The sequence below is a fragment of the Fistularia commersonii genome, chromosome 15 (genome assembly GCF_037954325.1).
Source record: "Fistularia commersonii isolate RoL2024-O1a breed Wild chromosome 15, RoL_Fcom_v1.0, whole genome shotgun sequence".
NCBI classification, from domain to species: Eukaryota; Metazoa; Chordata; class Actinopteri; order Syngnathiformes; family Fistulariidae; genus Fistularia; species Fistularia commersonii.
In genome coordinates, this window is record NC_141298.1 from 12,981,233 (window position 1) to 12,997,911 (window position 16,679).

The window sequence follows — 16,679 nt, forward strand, 5'->3', positions numbered from 1 at the left end:
TAGTATTACTTATAATAATGTATTATCATGTATAACATAACCTATCATTTAATAATAATAATATAATAACATAATAATGATAACAATGATTATTATTATTGATATATTATATATATTATATAATGATGATGATATTGATGATAAATGGTTGTTATTATTATTTGTATTGTTATCATTTTATCAATATTCGGTCAAAAAAAAGACTTTTTCTGCACAACTTTTCTCCACTTGGAGGATTTGTATTTCATTGGATCAACTTTGTTCTATATTGTAAGACAACAAGTGCAGCTCTTCCTGAGGGGAAAATAGTTTAAATAAATTTTCTAACGGTCTTTACTTCCAGCAACTTGCAAAATATCCCTCGTTTTCCCTCGGATCAGATTCTTCTATCAAATTTGGATTCGTTGAACGTCTCCAGCTTTTTTCCCCTCTGCGCGTCCCCGACGTTTCGTGGCAGAAACCGTGCACGAGCAAAGATGCGCGTCCCCATCGCTTCAACTGTGCACACACGGTTTCGTGAGACGTGGAGCGTCCTGGAGCAGCGGAGAGGTCAGTTCTCTTTTTGTCTTTTGTTTAGACTCTTTTTTTTTTGTTTTTTTTTTGGCATTGCCATGTCATTTTTGCACACCGTTTTCAAGTTTAGGCTGCAAGATTAACGACGTTTTAAAACATTTTAAATCATTATCAGATTTCCATTGGGTTTGCAAGGTATTCTCAGCGTTTTGGGGCTGTTGCATGCAAATGTATTCGGTTCATTTTAACTTGACTTTAATAACTATATCATAATTATTTGCAAAGTCTTGTTTGGAGCACACCACACTTATATCAATGTATAGCTTTTTTATTTGCACGCTTTCAAATATAGGCTACGATAAAATAAACGTGTAATTCCTTGGAGCATCATTTTTTAAATAGTTTATTTATACTCACTGCTACTTTATGAGAAGTTAGTTTTAAATGCATACTGATGAATCCTGCAGGTTTGTCAAAAATGTATTTTACTATGCTTATCACATGAATTACATAGTGTATTTTGAAGAATGACTAGTTTTCATTGCTTTCTTAAGTATTGCGATCAAATTGTGATTTACAAACCAAATACATTGAGCCTTTCAGAGAAAAAAATACAGGGATACTTCCTTTTATTTCGCAGTTCCCAAGAAACTAAAAGCACAACTGACTAGATTTAAAAGGTTCAGACAAAATCAAACATTCAAGAATTTCCAAATAGGTCAGAGAACAAAATAATCCAAGAACAATTTATAAGAAAAACCTTGTGAGTGGGAAAACAGATTGTTTCTTGACATGTTTCCACTCTGTTCATTTTCCAATTCATACATCTTTTGTGCCAAGAAGCAGCAGATATTTTTCCACTCGACATTTTACATATGCATTTAATTTTAGAGGCAAAAACCTCTGTTTCAAATTAAACCCATTTTATCCAGTAGATATTCTCTTGTTTTGAAATGTCTGAAGATTTCACAGCCACCTATTTCCCTTCATTAAATATACTTGCCCGGAAAGGAATAATTAAGGCAACAACAATGAAAAGATTGATTCTCCTTTTTTTTCTTGTTTCCTTTTTTTTTTTTTTTTTTTTTTTTTTTGGCAATTAAAGAAACAGCCCTGCAGCTCATTGATGTCAGGCATTGGTCAGTAAATTCAGCCAATGAAAAAATCCTTCCATAAGACGTGTTTCTGCAGGAAACTCATTCTCTGCCACATTATCTTCTAATCTACAAGAAGCCTCGATAGGAAGAGAGGAGTTTGGTTGTTTTTTCCCTCCTAATATACAACACATGTCACAATTGATGTTGCTTATTTGATAATTGGAATTACTATTATTTTTCAGGATAAAAATGTCTTTTTCATCCAGTCATTAATTAGAAAGAAAGGAGTAAGCACTCCCACAGGAAGGAACATAGTCATCAGTTTTCTTGCAGCTTACCTATTCTTGTTAAAATAATCTTGAGAAAACATTGACACATTTGTAAGAGTTTGGAGACGTGCTGTCGCTTTTGTTTGGTGGAACTGTGTTTGTAGGTCCGGATGTGTCTTACTGAGCCTCTTTCGTCCTTATAGCTCACTTTGAATGGAGAAAATATGATTCAGTGTAAAACCAGTGTTTTAATCTTTCTTCCTCTCTTCATTTATTTTTCAATTTCATTTTTTTTTTACATTAGACCTTGTGGAATAAGTTGATATGATTTTGAAATGATGCCCTGAAACTGTAATAACCACAAATAACGCCTCCAGGAGGTCTTTCCTACCTGAGGCTGTCAGACTTTTTAATTCCTCTCCCTTCAGCCGCATGGAATCTCAAAATCTTAAGCCTTAAAAAAAAAAAAAAAAATCTCACCCGCTTACTGTAAAGTGTAATAATTTATCTGTATATATATTCATAACTGTGCAATATTTAATTTCATAACAGCTGCATGTGCAATATTTTTTTCATTTTCATACTCTTGTGTACTCCTTATCTTTCACTTGGTACTAAAGACCTTAATACACTTTATAGCCTTCACTTGTTACTTATGACACTCTATAGTTTATTTGTATTTCTTATCCTCCCCCCCTTTTTTTTTTTTTACTGTATATACAATTTTCTACTATTATTTATTTTTGTTATGTTTTTCTTGTAACTCTGGCACAACAATTCCCTTTGGGATAAATAAAGTTGTTATTCTTAGTTCTTATTCTTAGTCTTACAAATGAAATGTGAATCTTGTGTTGGATAAATGGAATAATTATTTATTCTATTAGACCAAAGTGGACCTTTTGGTGCAGCAATCCATCCCCTCATGATTGTGACTTCTGTGTTTCTGTTTACAGGATGAGGCAAACAATTTGTCTGCTTGTGTTTGGTGTTGTCCTGAACTTTTGTCAGGCTCAGGTAACATTAAAACCTATTTCAATACAACCACATGCTTTTACAGAAAAAAAGCACTTCATATTTCACGCTCAACATCTACAGAGGGCAGGATCGGATGCTTTCGGTAGTCATCGTTATTGCAGAAAACCATTGAAAACCAAACTATTTAGTTAATAGTCAAGCTTGCAGTTAGTAAAGTCTTGAGGACCGAAAGAATGACATCATCGCAGCACAAAAGGGATTTTATCGGTAAGCATCATATCCTGCTTTGAGTTTTTATTGTCCATAAAAATCCTGAAACGATCCATCCCAAAATGATATCCAATCTTAAGCGTATAGGTTATCTGTCTTCACGCTCTAAATAATAAATAAAAAATAAATGGAATGACCTCCCAAAGGTATGTTATCATAAATATGGTCTTAACTAATATTTACATGTCATCACTTCACTTATTAGCGTAGATCGCCCAAGTTAGTCGCCCAAGCAAGCTGTTTTATTTCATACAATTTAACTCTCCAAATACCAAATTGAAATCACATGGAGGATTTCGTCACGACCTCCTATGGATGACAGGGATAACAATTGTCCAGTTTAAACCACTGGATCTAAGTAGCGACATACAGCAAATAAACAAACCCACAATGGTTGTCATTTGGCCAAAACAAAATATTAATTGTTACGCAAGTCCTTTAATATTAATAATAATAATAATAATAATAACAATAATAATAATAATTATAATAATAACAATAATGATAATAACAATAATAATGATTATAACAATAACAATAATAATAATAATAATAAATACGATTCCCTGTATATGTTCAGCTAAAATTAGAGACTGTTATAAAATGCAAAAAAAAGCTTGTACCAACATAGAGCAAATAAAAAAAAACCACAATGGTTGTAATTTGGCCAAAAGAAAATATTCATTGTTACGCAATTCCTTAATAATAATAATAATGATAATAATAACAATGATAACAATAATAATAATAATAATAATAATAATAATAATGAATACGATTCCCTGTATATGTTCAGCTAAAATTGGAGACTGTTATAAAATGCAAAAAAAAAAAGCTTGTACCAACATAGAGCAAATAAAGAAACCCACAATGGTTGTAATTTGGCCAAAAGAAAATATTAATTGTTACGCAAGTCCTTTAATACTTCTACTACTACTACTACTACTACTACTTATACTAATAACAATAATAAATACGATTCCTGTTTATATTCTGCTAAAATTGAAGACAGTTGTAAAATGAAAAAAAAAAAAAAACCTTGTACCAACATAGAGCAAATAAACAAACCCACAATTGTTGTCATTTAGCCAAAAAGAAAATATTCATTGTTATGCAAGTCCTTTAATACTACCACTACTAATGATAATAATAATAAATACGATTCCCTGTATATGTTCAGGTAAAATTGGAGACAGGCAGCTGGTTAGGATCCCCCTTTAAGGTTCGATTGTCAGTTTGTAACACTGGTACAGCTAAAGCTCTTTGTCACAAAGAGGTTTGCATAAACACATTTATGCCAACTTTATCTCTGGCATAACCTTCAAAAATAAGGCAGCGTTGCTTCCGAGGTTGGTGATCGGTGTAAAGATTTGCGTTCGTCTATGCAGCTACAGTGCAGTTTGCACGCTTTGCTCATGACTTCGACATAATGTTAGCGCCCTGGAAGGCTGTTGAGACAAGATTGATTGGAATATCGCATTGCATGATTTGACTCGTGTAAAAGACTGAGCAGAATCTAAATGGATGTGAACCCTAATGATTTTGGAGGTTGTCCTCCCTCAAAGATATGACATTGAACAATTTCTACAATTGCTTTAAAAGTGGCAACACCAGGGGGCTTAATTTAAGTTTAAAAATAATTAAAAAGTCATCGTGGCACAATAGGGGACTTTTAACAGGACATTTCTTTCTAAACATCTGGTTGGGAAGAGCTTGTTAGTCTTATAAAATACTTACTTTTACTAACCCAAATTGTAGTTTTGTAAAAATGCTGTCTGGTAATTTTTTTTTTAAATGCATCTCAGCAGTCATCTCAATCTCAACCAGACAATTCTCCTGGCTTCCGTTTGAATTGTAATTTGTTTATTTAATCAGACTTAGTAGGCTTTAATTCTGTGCAGGAAATTAAAATCAAAATAGGTGGCGATGTGTATTTGTTAACCTATCAGAAGTGAAAAAAATAATTTTGAGTTTTAGCTGGTATTGATGTATAAATGGCAACTAGAACAGGAAATCTTCATCGGGATCGGAGCTGGACGTATGTGAACTCCTGACCCGTTGCATTATTGAAGCTCTCTACTATTATGACTTACTCACTCTATATCTAAGTGTTTTTTAAATCAACTACGGTTTAATCAACTTGGTGCTCAACAAGTAAATTAGGAACGTTAAAGAGAAGTAGGGAGCAGAGATGAGCTAATATTACATGTCATACGTCCTTAAATTCGCTATCAATAGCTTTATATAGCTTTAGTTCCTTAGAGACTGTTTTTGAATGTCGGTAAAATGCAAATATCTGAGGGGACTGAAAGTTGAACGGGCGTCTCCACTGTGGAAATCTGCCGTTGGTCTTCAAAACTATCTCACAAAGTTTGATTTTCTTAAAATTCTATGTTACTAATGCAAGATCTTGCAAAGTCGTTCTTGGGAAGGGCTCAATAAATTGTGAGTTACCAGTTTTCATTGTTAATAAACCCCTAAAGTTTGGAGGAAAACTGAGCCGAGGCTCATTTTGTCAGATTTACGTTTACAGTATACTTGGTTTTGAAGCTGTCTTTTTTTTTTTTTTGACCAGTTTTGGAATTTGAAAGCTCTGGCAGCTGTTTTTGTGCCATCATTGGTTCAAAAGTCATCTGGGACAGGTATAAAGATACCGAGCGAATATATTTTAACATCTCTTCACCTACTTTATCCAGTCGGACACGGGAGGCGAGGATTTGGCGGCAGAGGAGGAACATGTGGAGCTCTTTACCACGCCCGCCACCAAGATGGGCGCTGCCACATCAGACTTCGGCTACAACCTTTATCGCGCTCTTGCCAACCGCGAGGCTTCGACCAACATCTTCCTGGCTCCCATTAGTGTGTCAGCAGCGCTGACTCAGCTTTCCATGGGTAAAGACTTTGACGCAACTGCAAAACTAAACTTTACTGGAGTTTTGGTATCCATGATGTGTTTGCGTTTGGCTGGTTTTACAATTCCTTTAAGTGGAAGTGAATATCAGCGTCATCTATTTCTCAAATTCAAAGGGAATTTTTTTTTTCAAGTTGTTTTGTTTAAATTGTATTTGTCCTTTCAACATCTCTGGACAAGATGGTATATTTTAAAGTTATAGCAACATAAAGGTTAAATAGCCTTGTTGACTTGTTGAAATGTTTTTCTGACATGATTGAATCATACCAAAAAATAAACAGAAAATCAGCTTACGCTGGTTCATCAGCCCATCAGACTTTTACAGCCCGAGGGCCACGATTTGCTTTTTTTATCCGCCCCCCAAAAAATTTTCTTTGTATATTTTAACAAGTATTTTCAATCCATATTGAATTTGAAAACTCCTTATTTCTTCCCTTTGTTTGATTTCTTATGGATGATTACATTCAAAATAATGTCAGTACATTAATATGATCATTAATGACTTTAAAGTTGAAATAAAATGCCAAAAAATTCAAATATTTACATCACAATGCATTACAGTCATTCAGCGCTTATCCTAAGCGACTCACAAAAATTGCAATTCAATAACCGAAGATCCAAAGTACCAGAAGTCGCTATTCAGAACTCACCACTCTACCAAATAGCCATCTCAAAACCATATACATACATACATTCATTTCTTCGTTTTTATTTATTTTTTTGTTGGGGGGGGCAATGTGCGATTAGTGGGGTAGTGCTTATTAAATTGTCAATTTAAATTGCAATTTTCATTTTGTTCAATTTACATGATACCTAGTTTGCTCGCGCATAAAAATTAAATATGAAATGTGGCCCACCAGCCGAAATAATTGCCCACTCCTGGTATAGACTAGCCCAGATCAGGGCAGTTTAAGGCCCGCAGGCAACCATCCGGCCTGTTTTGCTTTTTTTATCCGGCCCGTCAAAAAATTTTATTTGAATATTTTACAAAGTATTTTCAATCGATATTGAATTTAGAAACTCCTTAATTTTTTTTCCTTTCGTTTAAGTTTGTATATGGATGATTACAGACATGATTTTAAAGTTGGAATAAAATGCCAAAAAAATTAAAATATTTAAATTGCTATTTTCATTTTATTCAATTCACACGATACCTAGTTGTCCTGTGCAGAAAAATTAAATAAGAAATGCGGGCCGCCAGCCAAAATAATTGCCCACCCGTGGACGGGTCCAATTCGGTCCGTCTGCAAATGCAGGTAAATATGATCTTTTTGAAGATGTGCCATCTAACACAAGCTGAAACCGCAGGAGGGTCTGAACGTGCTGAGAGGCAACTGTTCAGGGCCCTGAGGTACCACACCCTGCAGGACCCTCAGCTCCACAACACCCTGAAAGAGCTACTGGCCTCAATCGGGACACCTGGGAAAGGCCTGACCACGGCTGCGCGCCTCTACCTGGCCAGACGTAAGATAACGTTAGGAATTTGGACATCGACGCTCAACGTTTTGGCCGCCACTAACCATAAAATCTGCCGTGTTCAGGACTGCGTCTGAAGCCGGAGTTTCTTCAGCTTGTGGAGCAACAGTACGGCATCCGGCCCAAAGCTATGATGGGAGGAGGCAGAGACATGAAAGATATCAACCAGTGGGTGTCTCAACAGACGGGTGGGAAGGTGCAGCGCTTTCTGACTAAACCTCTCCAACAAAACAACGGCGTAAACCTAGTTAGCGCTGCTTACTTTAAAGGTATGTCATATTTCAGTAATCTACTACTGTATCAGACTGCTGCCACCTGCTTTTGGACTGATGGACTTGATTTACATTCGAGAATCCAAATGAGGAGCCACCTTTCAAACGTTGATTTTTAATGTGTGACTTCATTTTCAAAATAATATTCTGTGACAAGTTCAAAAATTTCATGTTCAAGGTGTAGGGGTGGTTGTATTTCTGTGTGGAGTTTGTGTGGGTTTATTCCCACAGTCCAGAAACATGCAGGAGGTAAAATTAGAAAATTGCTCAGATTTGTAAATGTTTGTCTGCCTCTTATCAAGTTGCAAAAACGGTGAACCCGCCGTGACAAGATAGGCTCCATGATCCCTGCAGCTCTAGTTGCAGGAAAAAAAAGCAGTAGATGGATGGATGTTGAAAGTATATTCATGTAAAAATTTCTATTTAGCCGAGTCTCGTGCAAGATAAAAATATTTCTGAAACTACATTTGGTGAATTATCAAAAAACATTCTGATTCTCTGACCAGCATCATGGATTCACATTACAACCTTTCTTCAAACACTACAGGACTGTCTCAGAAAACTAGAATATTGTGATAAAATAAAGTTCTATATCTTCTCTAATTCAATTACAAAAACTAAAATGTCATACATTCTGGATTCATTACAAATCAACTGAAATATTGCAAGCCTTTTATTATTTTAATATTGCTGATTATGGCTTACATATTAAGAAAACTCAAAAATCCTATCTCAAAATATTAGAATGTCATGAAAAAGTAATTTTTGTTTTTTTTAAAAATTGCTGATAAAATTGCAATAGATTGCAATAGAAAAATTGACATAGATCAATGAGTAAATTGAATTAATAAACTTTATTGATTCCCAAAGGGGAAATTCTTTTATCACAGCAGCATAACAGTTAGAGTATCAATAAATATCAATATAGATAGAAATAGAAAGACATTTTAAAGACAATTGGGAAAAGACAGAAAAAGACAAAGCCCCCAGATTGAAATAGGAATAATATATCTTTATCTGATACATCTTCTTGCTTTTTTGGTTCGATTTCTTTCCCCTTTTGTCCAAGTAGCTTTTGTTTTTAAGCTTTTTATGTCACATCTTACTGTTAGCCATTCAACTTTGTATATTCAAATGCTTAGTATTTTGTTCATTTTAACATTTCAGTTAATCAGCAGATCACAGAATTAAAAACAGCAAACTATTCAACAGATGAAAACAAACCAAAATGATTTTTTCATACTTTTTTTTTTTTACCATTTGATGTTTGTCAATAGGAAAGTGGATGACCCAGTTCAGTCAGAGTGGAACACTTGGCAATTTCCAGGTTGATGGCGCGGCTCCTGTTCGGGTTCCCATGATGCAACAGGATAATTACCCTGTAAAGATGGGCGTGGACTCAGATCTGAGCTGCACGGCAAGTACTTTTTAAATTTTTTGTTCAAGTTTGCAGAAAGGAGCATGGGGAAAAAAAGGTTTAAAACTTTAACGTATAACATATGCAAATATTTCTGCTCGTAGTAGAAGTAGTGCAGTAGTCGTTAAACATCGAGCAGACATTTTTCTAATGACAATGAGTTTTTTTATCTAATAAAGTTGGCAAATGCCTTTAAATTGTCCCAGGGGTGCAAATAAAGTGTTTCTTCATGTGAAATCAGGAAATCTTGGTCACAATTAGCAAGGAGGCTCCTGTTTTGTAGGTTTTTATGTTGTCAGTGTTTTTCAGCTCATATATTAAATGTTAAGGCACATTTTTGCCTTCATATTTTTTTATATATTAAATGTATATAAAAATATATAAAATATTTATATATATATATATATATATACATTTATTTATTTTTTATTTTTAAATATTAAGCCTCAGACACAATTTTTTTTTCCCCCAAATCTTCAGACCTTCACTCAAAACCAAGTTTAGTTATTGTTGTTATTTACAGTGTTGCCCAACAAGCAATTGTTTTAATATCATTTCATATGTATTTATTCACACAAAAACATTCAGCTCAAAAAAAAAAAAAATGTTATACCGTAGCTAATTTTTGTCCGTGGCCCCATGAAACAAAACGGAAAGCAATAAAAAGAACAATGCAAGAGGACAAAATATATCAACTTCATCCATATAATGACTTAAGCACACACAGATATCAATAGTGCAGATCAATACAATACCCACATCCAAACAAGTCATTACATTCTTCCATATATCAATATAATTATCATAAAGAACCACCAACAAATCCTCCATATACTAACCATTAGTATGCATCTACAGTAGTTACTGATAAAAACACTTATTAGTGCTTACATTCATAGTAACCAGGTTTTAGGGTGCAAGTTCCCAGTGGGCTTTGAGTTCTGTGGGCAGTGAATTCCACTTCTTTATGGCTTTGGATGGGAATTCCATTTGTACAAATGTTTTAGGTCAGTGGTCCCCGAAATATGGCCCAGGGGCCAGATACGGCCCGCCTCCACATTTTGCCCGCGGGCCCCTAACAATACCAAAGATGCATTTCAATTTTATAATCATAATGCAAATAATAATACAAATATAATCATAATGAAATCTACTGGAATAAAACCCGTTCTACAACCATATTGGTTGTGAAATGTCTTGTGTTGGTATCAGTTGGGTTTCCTCGGCGCCTTGCTTTCTGGATTTCACAGTGAATTTGATATGAGAGAGCTGCAAACAGTTATTTCTACAAGAAAGTTAATGTTCCTTTGTCTTTTTTTTCTGTGAACAACTTCAAAAGGGTTATTTGGTTATTATTTATTTCATGAATGGTGTTATTTATTTCATTAATAATGTTATTATTCATTTTCTCATTTATTTTTTTTCTTGTCAAGATCCCAGAAAGGGTTAATTTTTGGTCATGTGTGGCTTTCTGGAAATCAATAAATGTTTACGTTTAGACACCTCTGCGATCGTCACACTTTTTGTTACAAACTGGCCCGGCTCTCAGAGAAGGGAGAAGTTATTTGGCCCTTGCAGGAAAAAGTTTGGGGACCCCCTGCTTTAGGTCTTGGGATGCTGCAATGCACTGCGCTGACCTCTTGTGGTGATTCTTTTTACACTGATTGTTATTTCAGATGTCTGCTTAACAGTTTATGGGGTCGAGGGATGAGATTATTAACAAATTTTGAATACAAGAGTTTTTATTTTTATTATATTAGTTACATCTAGACCGCTAGTATGCAATTTACCCTTGTATCGGATTTTTGACTTTCCCTTCATGTAAGTTTGTCTGTTTTTCCATAGTATTTTAACATTTCCCTTTGCATCTTTAATCATGCCATTAAAAACACTTGCTTTTGGTTTTCAAAGTTACGATACTTTTTAAGATGCAACGGTCATTATTCAGGTCAGAATTGTAACATTTTTAATAGCACAGTCTCTTTTTCTTCAGTTGTGTTAATGCCTCATTGAAGATTCACTTTTAAAGTATGTTTTTCCAATCAACTTATAGTATTTTAGTCGGGGAAAACACCTGGTTGACGGTAAAACATCCGTTTAATAACCAATAGCTGTTGTTGGCCACAGCCACGCCACACAAGCCTGCAATACAACTAACTGTTCCTGCTCAATTCCAGGTAAAAAAAACAAAAACAAAACAGAATTCCTTGGACCTCAAACCACACACACAAAACATTCATGACTCACTACAGGATATTTTCTCATTATTTGTTTTATCTGTCATGAATACACCATCAGTCACCTCTTCACAGCTGGCACCCGGGATGTTATTGTCCCATTTATCTGTTTCATGCCATTTTCCGAAGGCCACAGAGTGTAAATGAATTATAATTCCGGACGGCATGGTGACACTGATTCAATCCCGACAGGGCGCCTGTCAATGTGGAGTTTGCGATTGGCGTCAATGGATATATTTTTCTGTATGTTGTCCTGGGATTTGCTTGTGAGCGGTCCGAGGTGTAACCAGTCCCCATTTGATCAGGTCTCTTAAGCGATGATATAATATGTCCTTAGCAGCGGTTGCTCTATGAAGTGCAATCACAAAGAAGTGCATGTTTGAGGACAATGTAATTTTCACATCAACACACTCAGAATTCCTTTATACAGGATTCTCTCAGAAAATTAGAATAGTGTGATAAAGTTCTTTATCTTCTGTAATGCAATTAAAAAAACAAATATGTCATACATTCTGGATTCATTACAAATCAACTGAAACATTGCAAGCCTTTTATTATTTTAATATTGCTGATTATGGCTTACATCTTAAGAAAACTCAAAAATCCTATCTCAAAATATTATAATATCATGAAAAAGTAATTTTTGTTTTTTTAATTGCATTACAGAAGATAAAGAACACAACATCGCAATATTCTAATTTTCCTGAGACAGTCCTGTAAAGGTCAATTCGCTTGCAGAAATCTCCAGTTCGACAAATACCATATGTTATATCCAAGTACATTAATCACACTTTGGGGCCTCGTGGGTTTCAGAGAGTCAGAAGTTGTCGAGATCGACGTTAAGAAGTCATTTTTGAAGTTGATAATACTCCTTGGATTCAGACGACCGACAAAAATGAGCTTTGGCTTTTGCGTTCCATAATACCATTGCAGATGATGGCACTCAACTGTACCGTCCGTTCAAATCCGAAAAAAAATTCTGAGACTGGCAGACGTTTTTTTTCCTCTTTCAGATCGTTCAGATTCAGATGCAAGATGACACCAGCATGTTTATCTTCCTGCCCAGCGATGTGACCTCCAACTTGACATCGGTGGAGGAGAGTCTGACTGCGGAGTTTGTTCAGGATCTCTCCATGACGCTCCTCCCTGCTCAAGTCTCGCTCACGTTGCCTGTCTTGAAATTCAGCTATGGTACAGACCTGCTGCCGACGCTGGGTGACCTCGGTGAGTTATAACTGTAGGAACCTCTTAAGGAACCGTATATTGCTGATATGGAACTAAACAAAGCTCCAATAGCCTCTTTGGCTAATTCTGGCTTTTTTTACTCATGTTTAATTCGTGTGTTTTATGAAATTGCATCGTCCCCTTTTTGAAATAAACTAATTTAATCCAATATAACCCTAAACAATCACATGGATGTGTTGCACTTTACAGTAATGATTTTCCTTAATTTCATTGTATTGCGTTATGCAATGACTATAAACATTTTCTATTTTTATTGCAGTTGCCTGCACAGCAGATGTAAAGAAGAAAAAAAAAAATCAATTTATCTTATACTTTAAATTTCAATGTGCCTGAGTGTCACGGTGCTCTTAAAAAGTCATTATACCCCATGCATGCAAAGATATTTGTTACAAGTGAATGTAAATAGAAAAATATGACAAAATAGTTGCCTCACAATTGTTTTAAAAAACACACACACGTCAATAAAAGAAATACAGAAGAAGATGGAATCCTTGATGTTGGATGTTTTGAATTGGACAAAAAAAAAAAAAAAAACTCATTTTCAAAAGAAAAAAAAAAAAAAAAAAAATCAGTGTGTAACATCCCTTATTGATCACAAAATGAGAATGGTATTCTTGGTCCTGTGACAGTCAGCCTCACAAAAATAATCCAATTCAAGTTTGCTGAGTTGTTGCATAGAATGCTTTAATATTGTTCCTCCTCTTTTCTTATCCCCCTCTTCTTTTCATTTTGTTTTTCTTCTTGATCCTCCATCTTTTTGCAGGCCTCTCTGATTGGCTGGCAGACACAGAGCTGCAGAAAATCTCCCTTCAGTCCATCATCCTCAGCAGCCTCAATCATAAGGCCATCATGGAAATTTCACCCGAGGGGAACCAGAATCCCGGAGCGACCGCTACACCCAGTCACCTGTCCTATCGGGTCGACAGGCCCTTCCTGTACCTGATTCGGGATGAAACATCGGGGGCGTTACTCTTCATTGGCAGGGTGGTGAACCCCAAGGACCTGAAAATATAACGTACACTTTCTTTATGACGAGCTTTGACCCCAATGCTAACCTTTCCTACCGATGAAACTCAACCCACAAAGCCTCAACTCACAAAATTAACTTCTAAAACTGTCTTCCCTTCATATTTTTTTAAAACCTGAGGTCCTCACAAAGGTATTTTCGGGGGAGGAAAACACACTCCTGGGAGAGGATTAGATTTCTGGTGCCAAAGGATATGCAATTTTATTTTACATGTTATCTTTACTTTTCATGTGTGTGATAATGTTACTCTAACTTTGCTCAGAGCTTGACCAAGACATCAAATATTGCCATTTGTTTAATGGGAAATAAACATGATGATGAAAACTACTGTATGCATCTAACCTCTGTATAACCTTTTTTTTTCTGGCAGGATAGATCCCACAACTAGACAGGATATGGCCACAATCTCTAGAGCAGTGTTTCTCAAATAATACGCCACAGGTCATTAATGTGCCGTGAGAAAAATGCTCACTTTTTACACGATTGGTCCAAAAATGATTCAACACCATCAATGTGTCTTTGCACGTCTATCTACGTGGGCAGCATGCAGTGACATGCAGGAGAATTAAATGCTCTTCCACTAGATGACAACAGGTAGTGAATCAACCTGTGTTTCTACCTGCTATTTCAGCTCTGCTCCCTCTCTCCAAAACACACCTATGTGAGCTGCGATTTTCAAGCATGACTGTAATAAAGACCAAAAAAAAAAAAAAAAAGACTCAGAACAGTTGGAGATCTTTGTGTGTCTCCTTAGTTCCTGCAAGAATATCAGCTTTGAAGTTTCACACTTCAAGCTGACATCTAAATCAGGCTCTCTGGTGAAGAATTGAGGAAAAGGTAAACGTACATAAACCCCCTGGATCCCAACAAAGATAGGTGGGCTGTATTCTGTCTTATATTATTTTTTTTGTTAATAAAAAAAAAATCTATCATGCTCATGATGCTGCAATCAAGCAATTAATTTCGATTATCAATAAAACTTTGGGGCTAAAATGACGCCCACCGTGTCCACTGATTGAATTTGAAGATGTCTGGCATTCGTGGGTTAACGGAGACAAACATGACAGAAAATTTCCCAAAGAAACGCACTAATGGGTTAATCAAGAAAAATTTGAGTGAAGTTTTCCCGTTGAGCCTGATCACTCCTCCAAATGTGGGTCAAAGGGATCACATTTTCATTTGCCAACATTCCATAAAACCTTCTCTGTGGAAGAACATTGCAGCTAAAATGACGCCCACCGTGTCCACTGATGGAATTTGAAGATGTCTGGCATTCGTGGGTTAACGGAGACAAATGTGACAGAAATTTTCCCAAATAAGAAACGCACTTATAGGTTAATGAGAGAAATTTTGAGTGATGTTTTCCCAATGGGCCTGATCACTCCTCCAAATGTAGGTCAAAAGGATCATATTTCCATTTGCCAACATTCCATAAAACCTTCTCTGTGGAAGAACAATGCAGCATTGAATAATTTTCTAATTTCCATGCAATGATGTCTAAACATTGTGCATACGATATATATATATACACACACTGCTCAAAAAAAATAAAGGGAACACTTAAAAAACACATCCCAGATCTAAATGAATGAAATATTCTTATGAAATACTTTGCTCTTTACACAGTTGAATGTGCTGACAACAAAATCACACAAAAATGATCAATGGAAATCAATTGTATCAACCCATGGAGGTCTGGATTAGGAATCACACTCAAAATTAAAGTGTAAAAACAAACTCCAGGCTGATCCAACTTTGATGTAATGTCCTTAAAACAAGTCAAAATGAATCTGTGTTGCTTCCTGAGTGGACACTTTGATTTCACAGAAGTGTGATTGACTTGGAGTTACATTGTGTTGTTCAAGTGTTCCCTTTATTTTTTTGAGCAGTATATATATATATGTGTGTATAAGATAAAGAAGTTGATAACATTCACATAAAGACACGGATTAACAAAGAGCGGGGAAAAAATAATTAGAGGTCAGATTGAGATATGGTACTTTGTTCGAATAGTTTCCAGTCCTCGGTTTCTTGGGAGCTCAGTTTTGCTGGTGAGGTTACAGGAAGGTTCTGTGGAATGAAATCGGTCATGTCCAGGAAATGTCATAAAAGAGGCGTGTCTGGATTTGAGCATTTCCAACGGTCGTTATTTCTCACAGATGTAATTCCTGAGGCTTGGAAAGCAGCCCGGTTCAAGAAGGACAAAAAAAAAAAAATTAACCAGGAGGATGTCGAAATGAGTCCCTTGAATATTTCAGAAATACTACCATGAATGATGTGTTTCTCTCCTTTTCAAAGAATAAAAAAGGCATTCTTTTTACATGTTTGTATGTTCACCACCTAGTTGCTGTGCGGTATTACAATATTTTGACTTTGCAAGACCATGAAGAATGTACAAAGGGTAACCAAATATGGCATATAACATAACAATATAACATAACGGAGTAAGTTTTCAAGTAATGCAGCTTCCAGGGGGAACAAACCAGCGTCTTTTTCAGCCGCCCCAAAGCCTGGATGAATGCAGAGGGTTGATCCAGGAAGAATATCTAAAATTTGTGCCAAAACCGAATATGCAAATCGAACGTACGACTTTCCCACTGGCTCAGTATGCCAACTGGTGCCAATAACCCACGGCAGATGCGCGCATTTTACGGCCCGCGGCCCAACCAAACTGTTTTCTTTGAATATTTGTATTATAAGAATTTATATAAATCGGTAAATATAACTTTTATCGGCAATTCATCCCAAAACAGCAGCCCCTCTCACTTCCCTGTTGCGCAACAAGCCCGAGCGCCTCTTATGGAATCCAGTCTCCACACACACACACACATTTCTCCAGCTGAAGACCGACTGCACCAGCAGTCCACCGCTCTGCCTGAGCAGAACCTGATCTCCCCTTCACAGCAGAAGTGGATGCCTGAACCTTTGAGGTGGAAGCCATCCTAAGCCTACCACAGAGTAAACAATCCT

The 16,679-nt window shown here is 35.9% G+C and overlaps 1 protein-coding gene across 1 annotated transcript; it reads left to right on the forward strand.

Moving 5' to 3' along the window:
• Positions 1-480: 480 nt before the first annotated feature.
• On the forward strand, positions 481-14,033 carry serpinf1 (serpin peptidase inhibitor, clade F (alpha-2 antiplasmin, pigment epithelium derived factor), member 1). Its single transcript, XM_086160885.1, has 8 exons — positions 481-549; positions 2,833-2,893; positions 5,821-6,016; positions 7,344-7,499; positions 7,577-7,780; positions 9,061-9,200; positions 12,451-12,661; positions 13,446-14,033. The coding sequence occupies exons 2-8, from the start codon at positions 2,834-2,836 to the stop codon at positions 13,694-13,696; spliced, it is 1,218 nt and encodes a 405-aa protein (XP_086017011.1). The 5' UTR covers positions 481-549; position 2,833; the 3' UTR covers positions 13,697-14,033.
• The last annotated feature ends 2,646 nt before the right edge of the window (positions 14,034-16,679 follow it).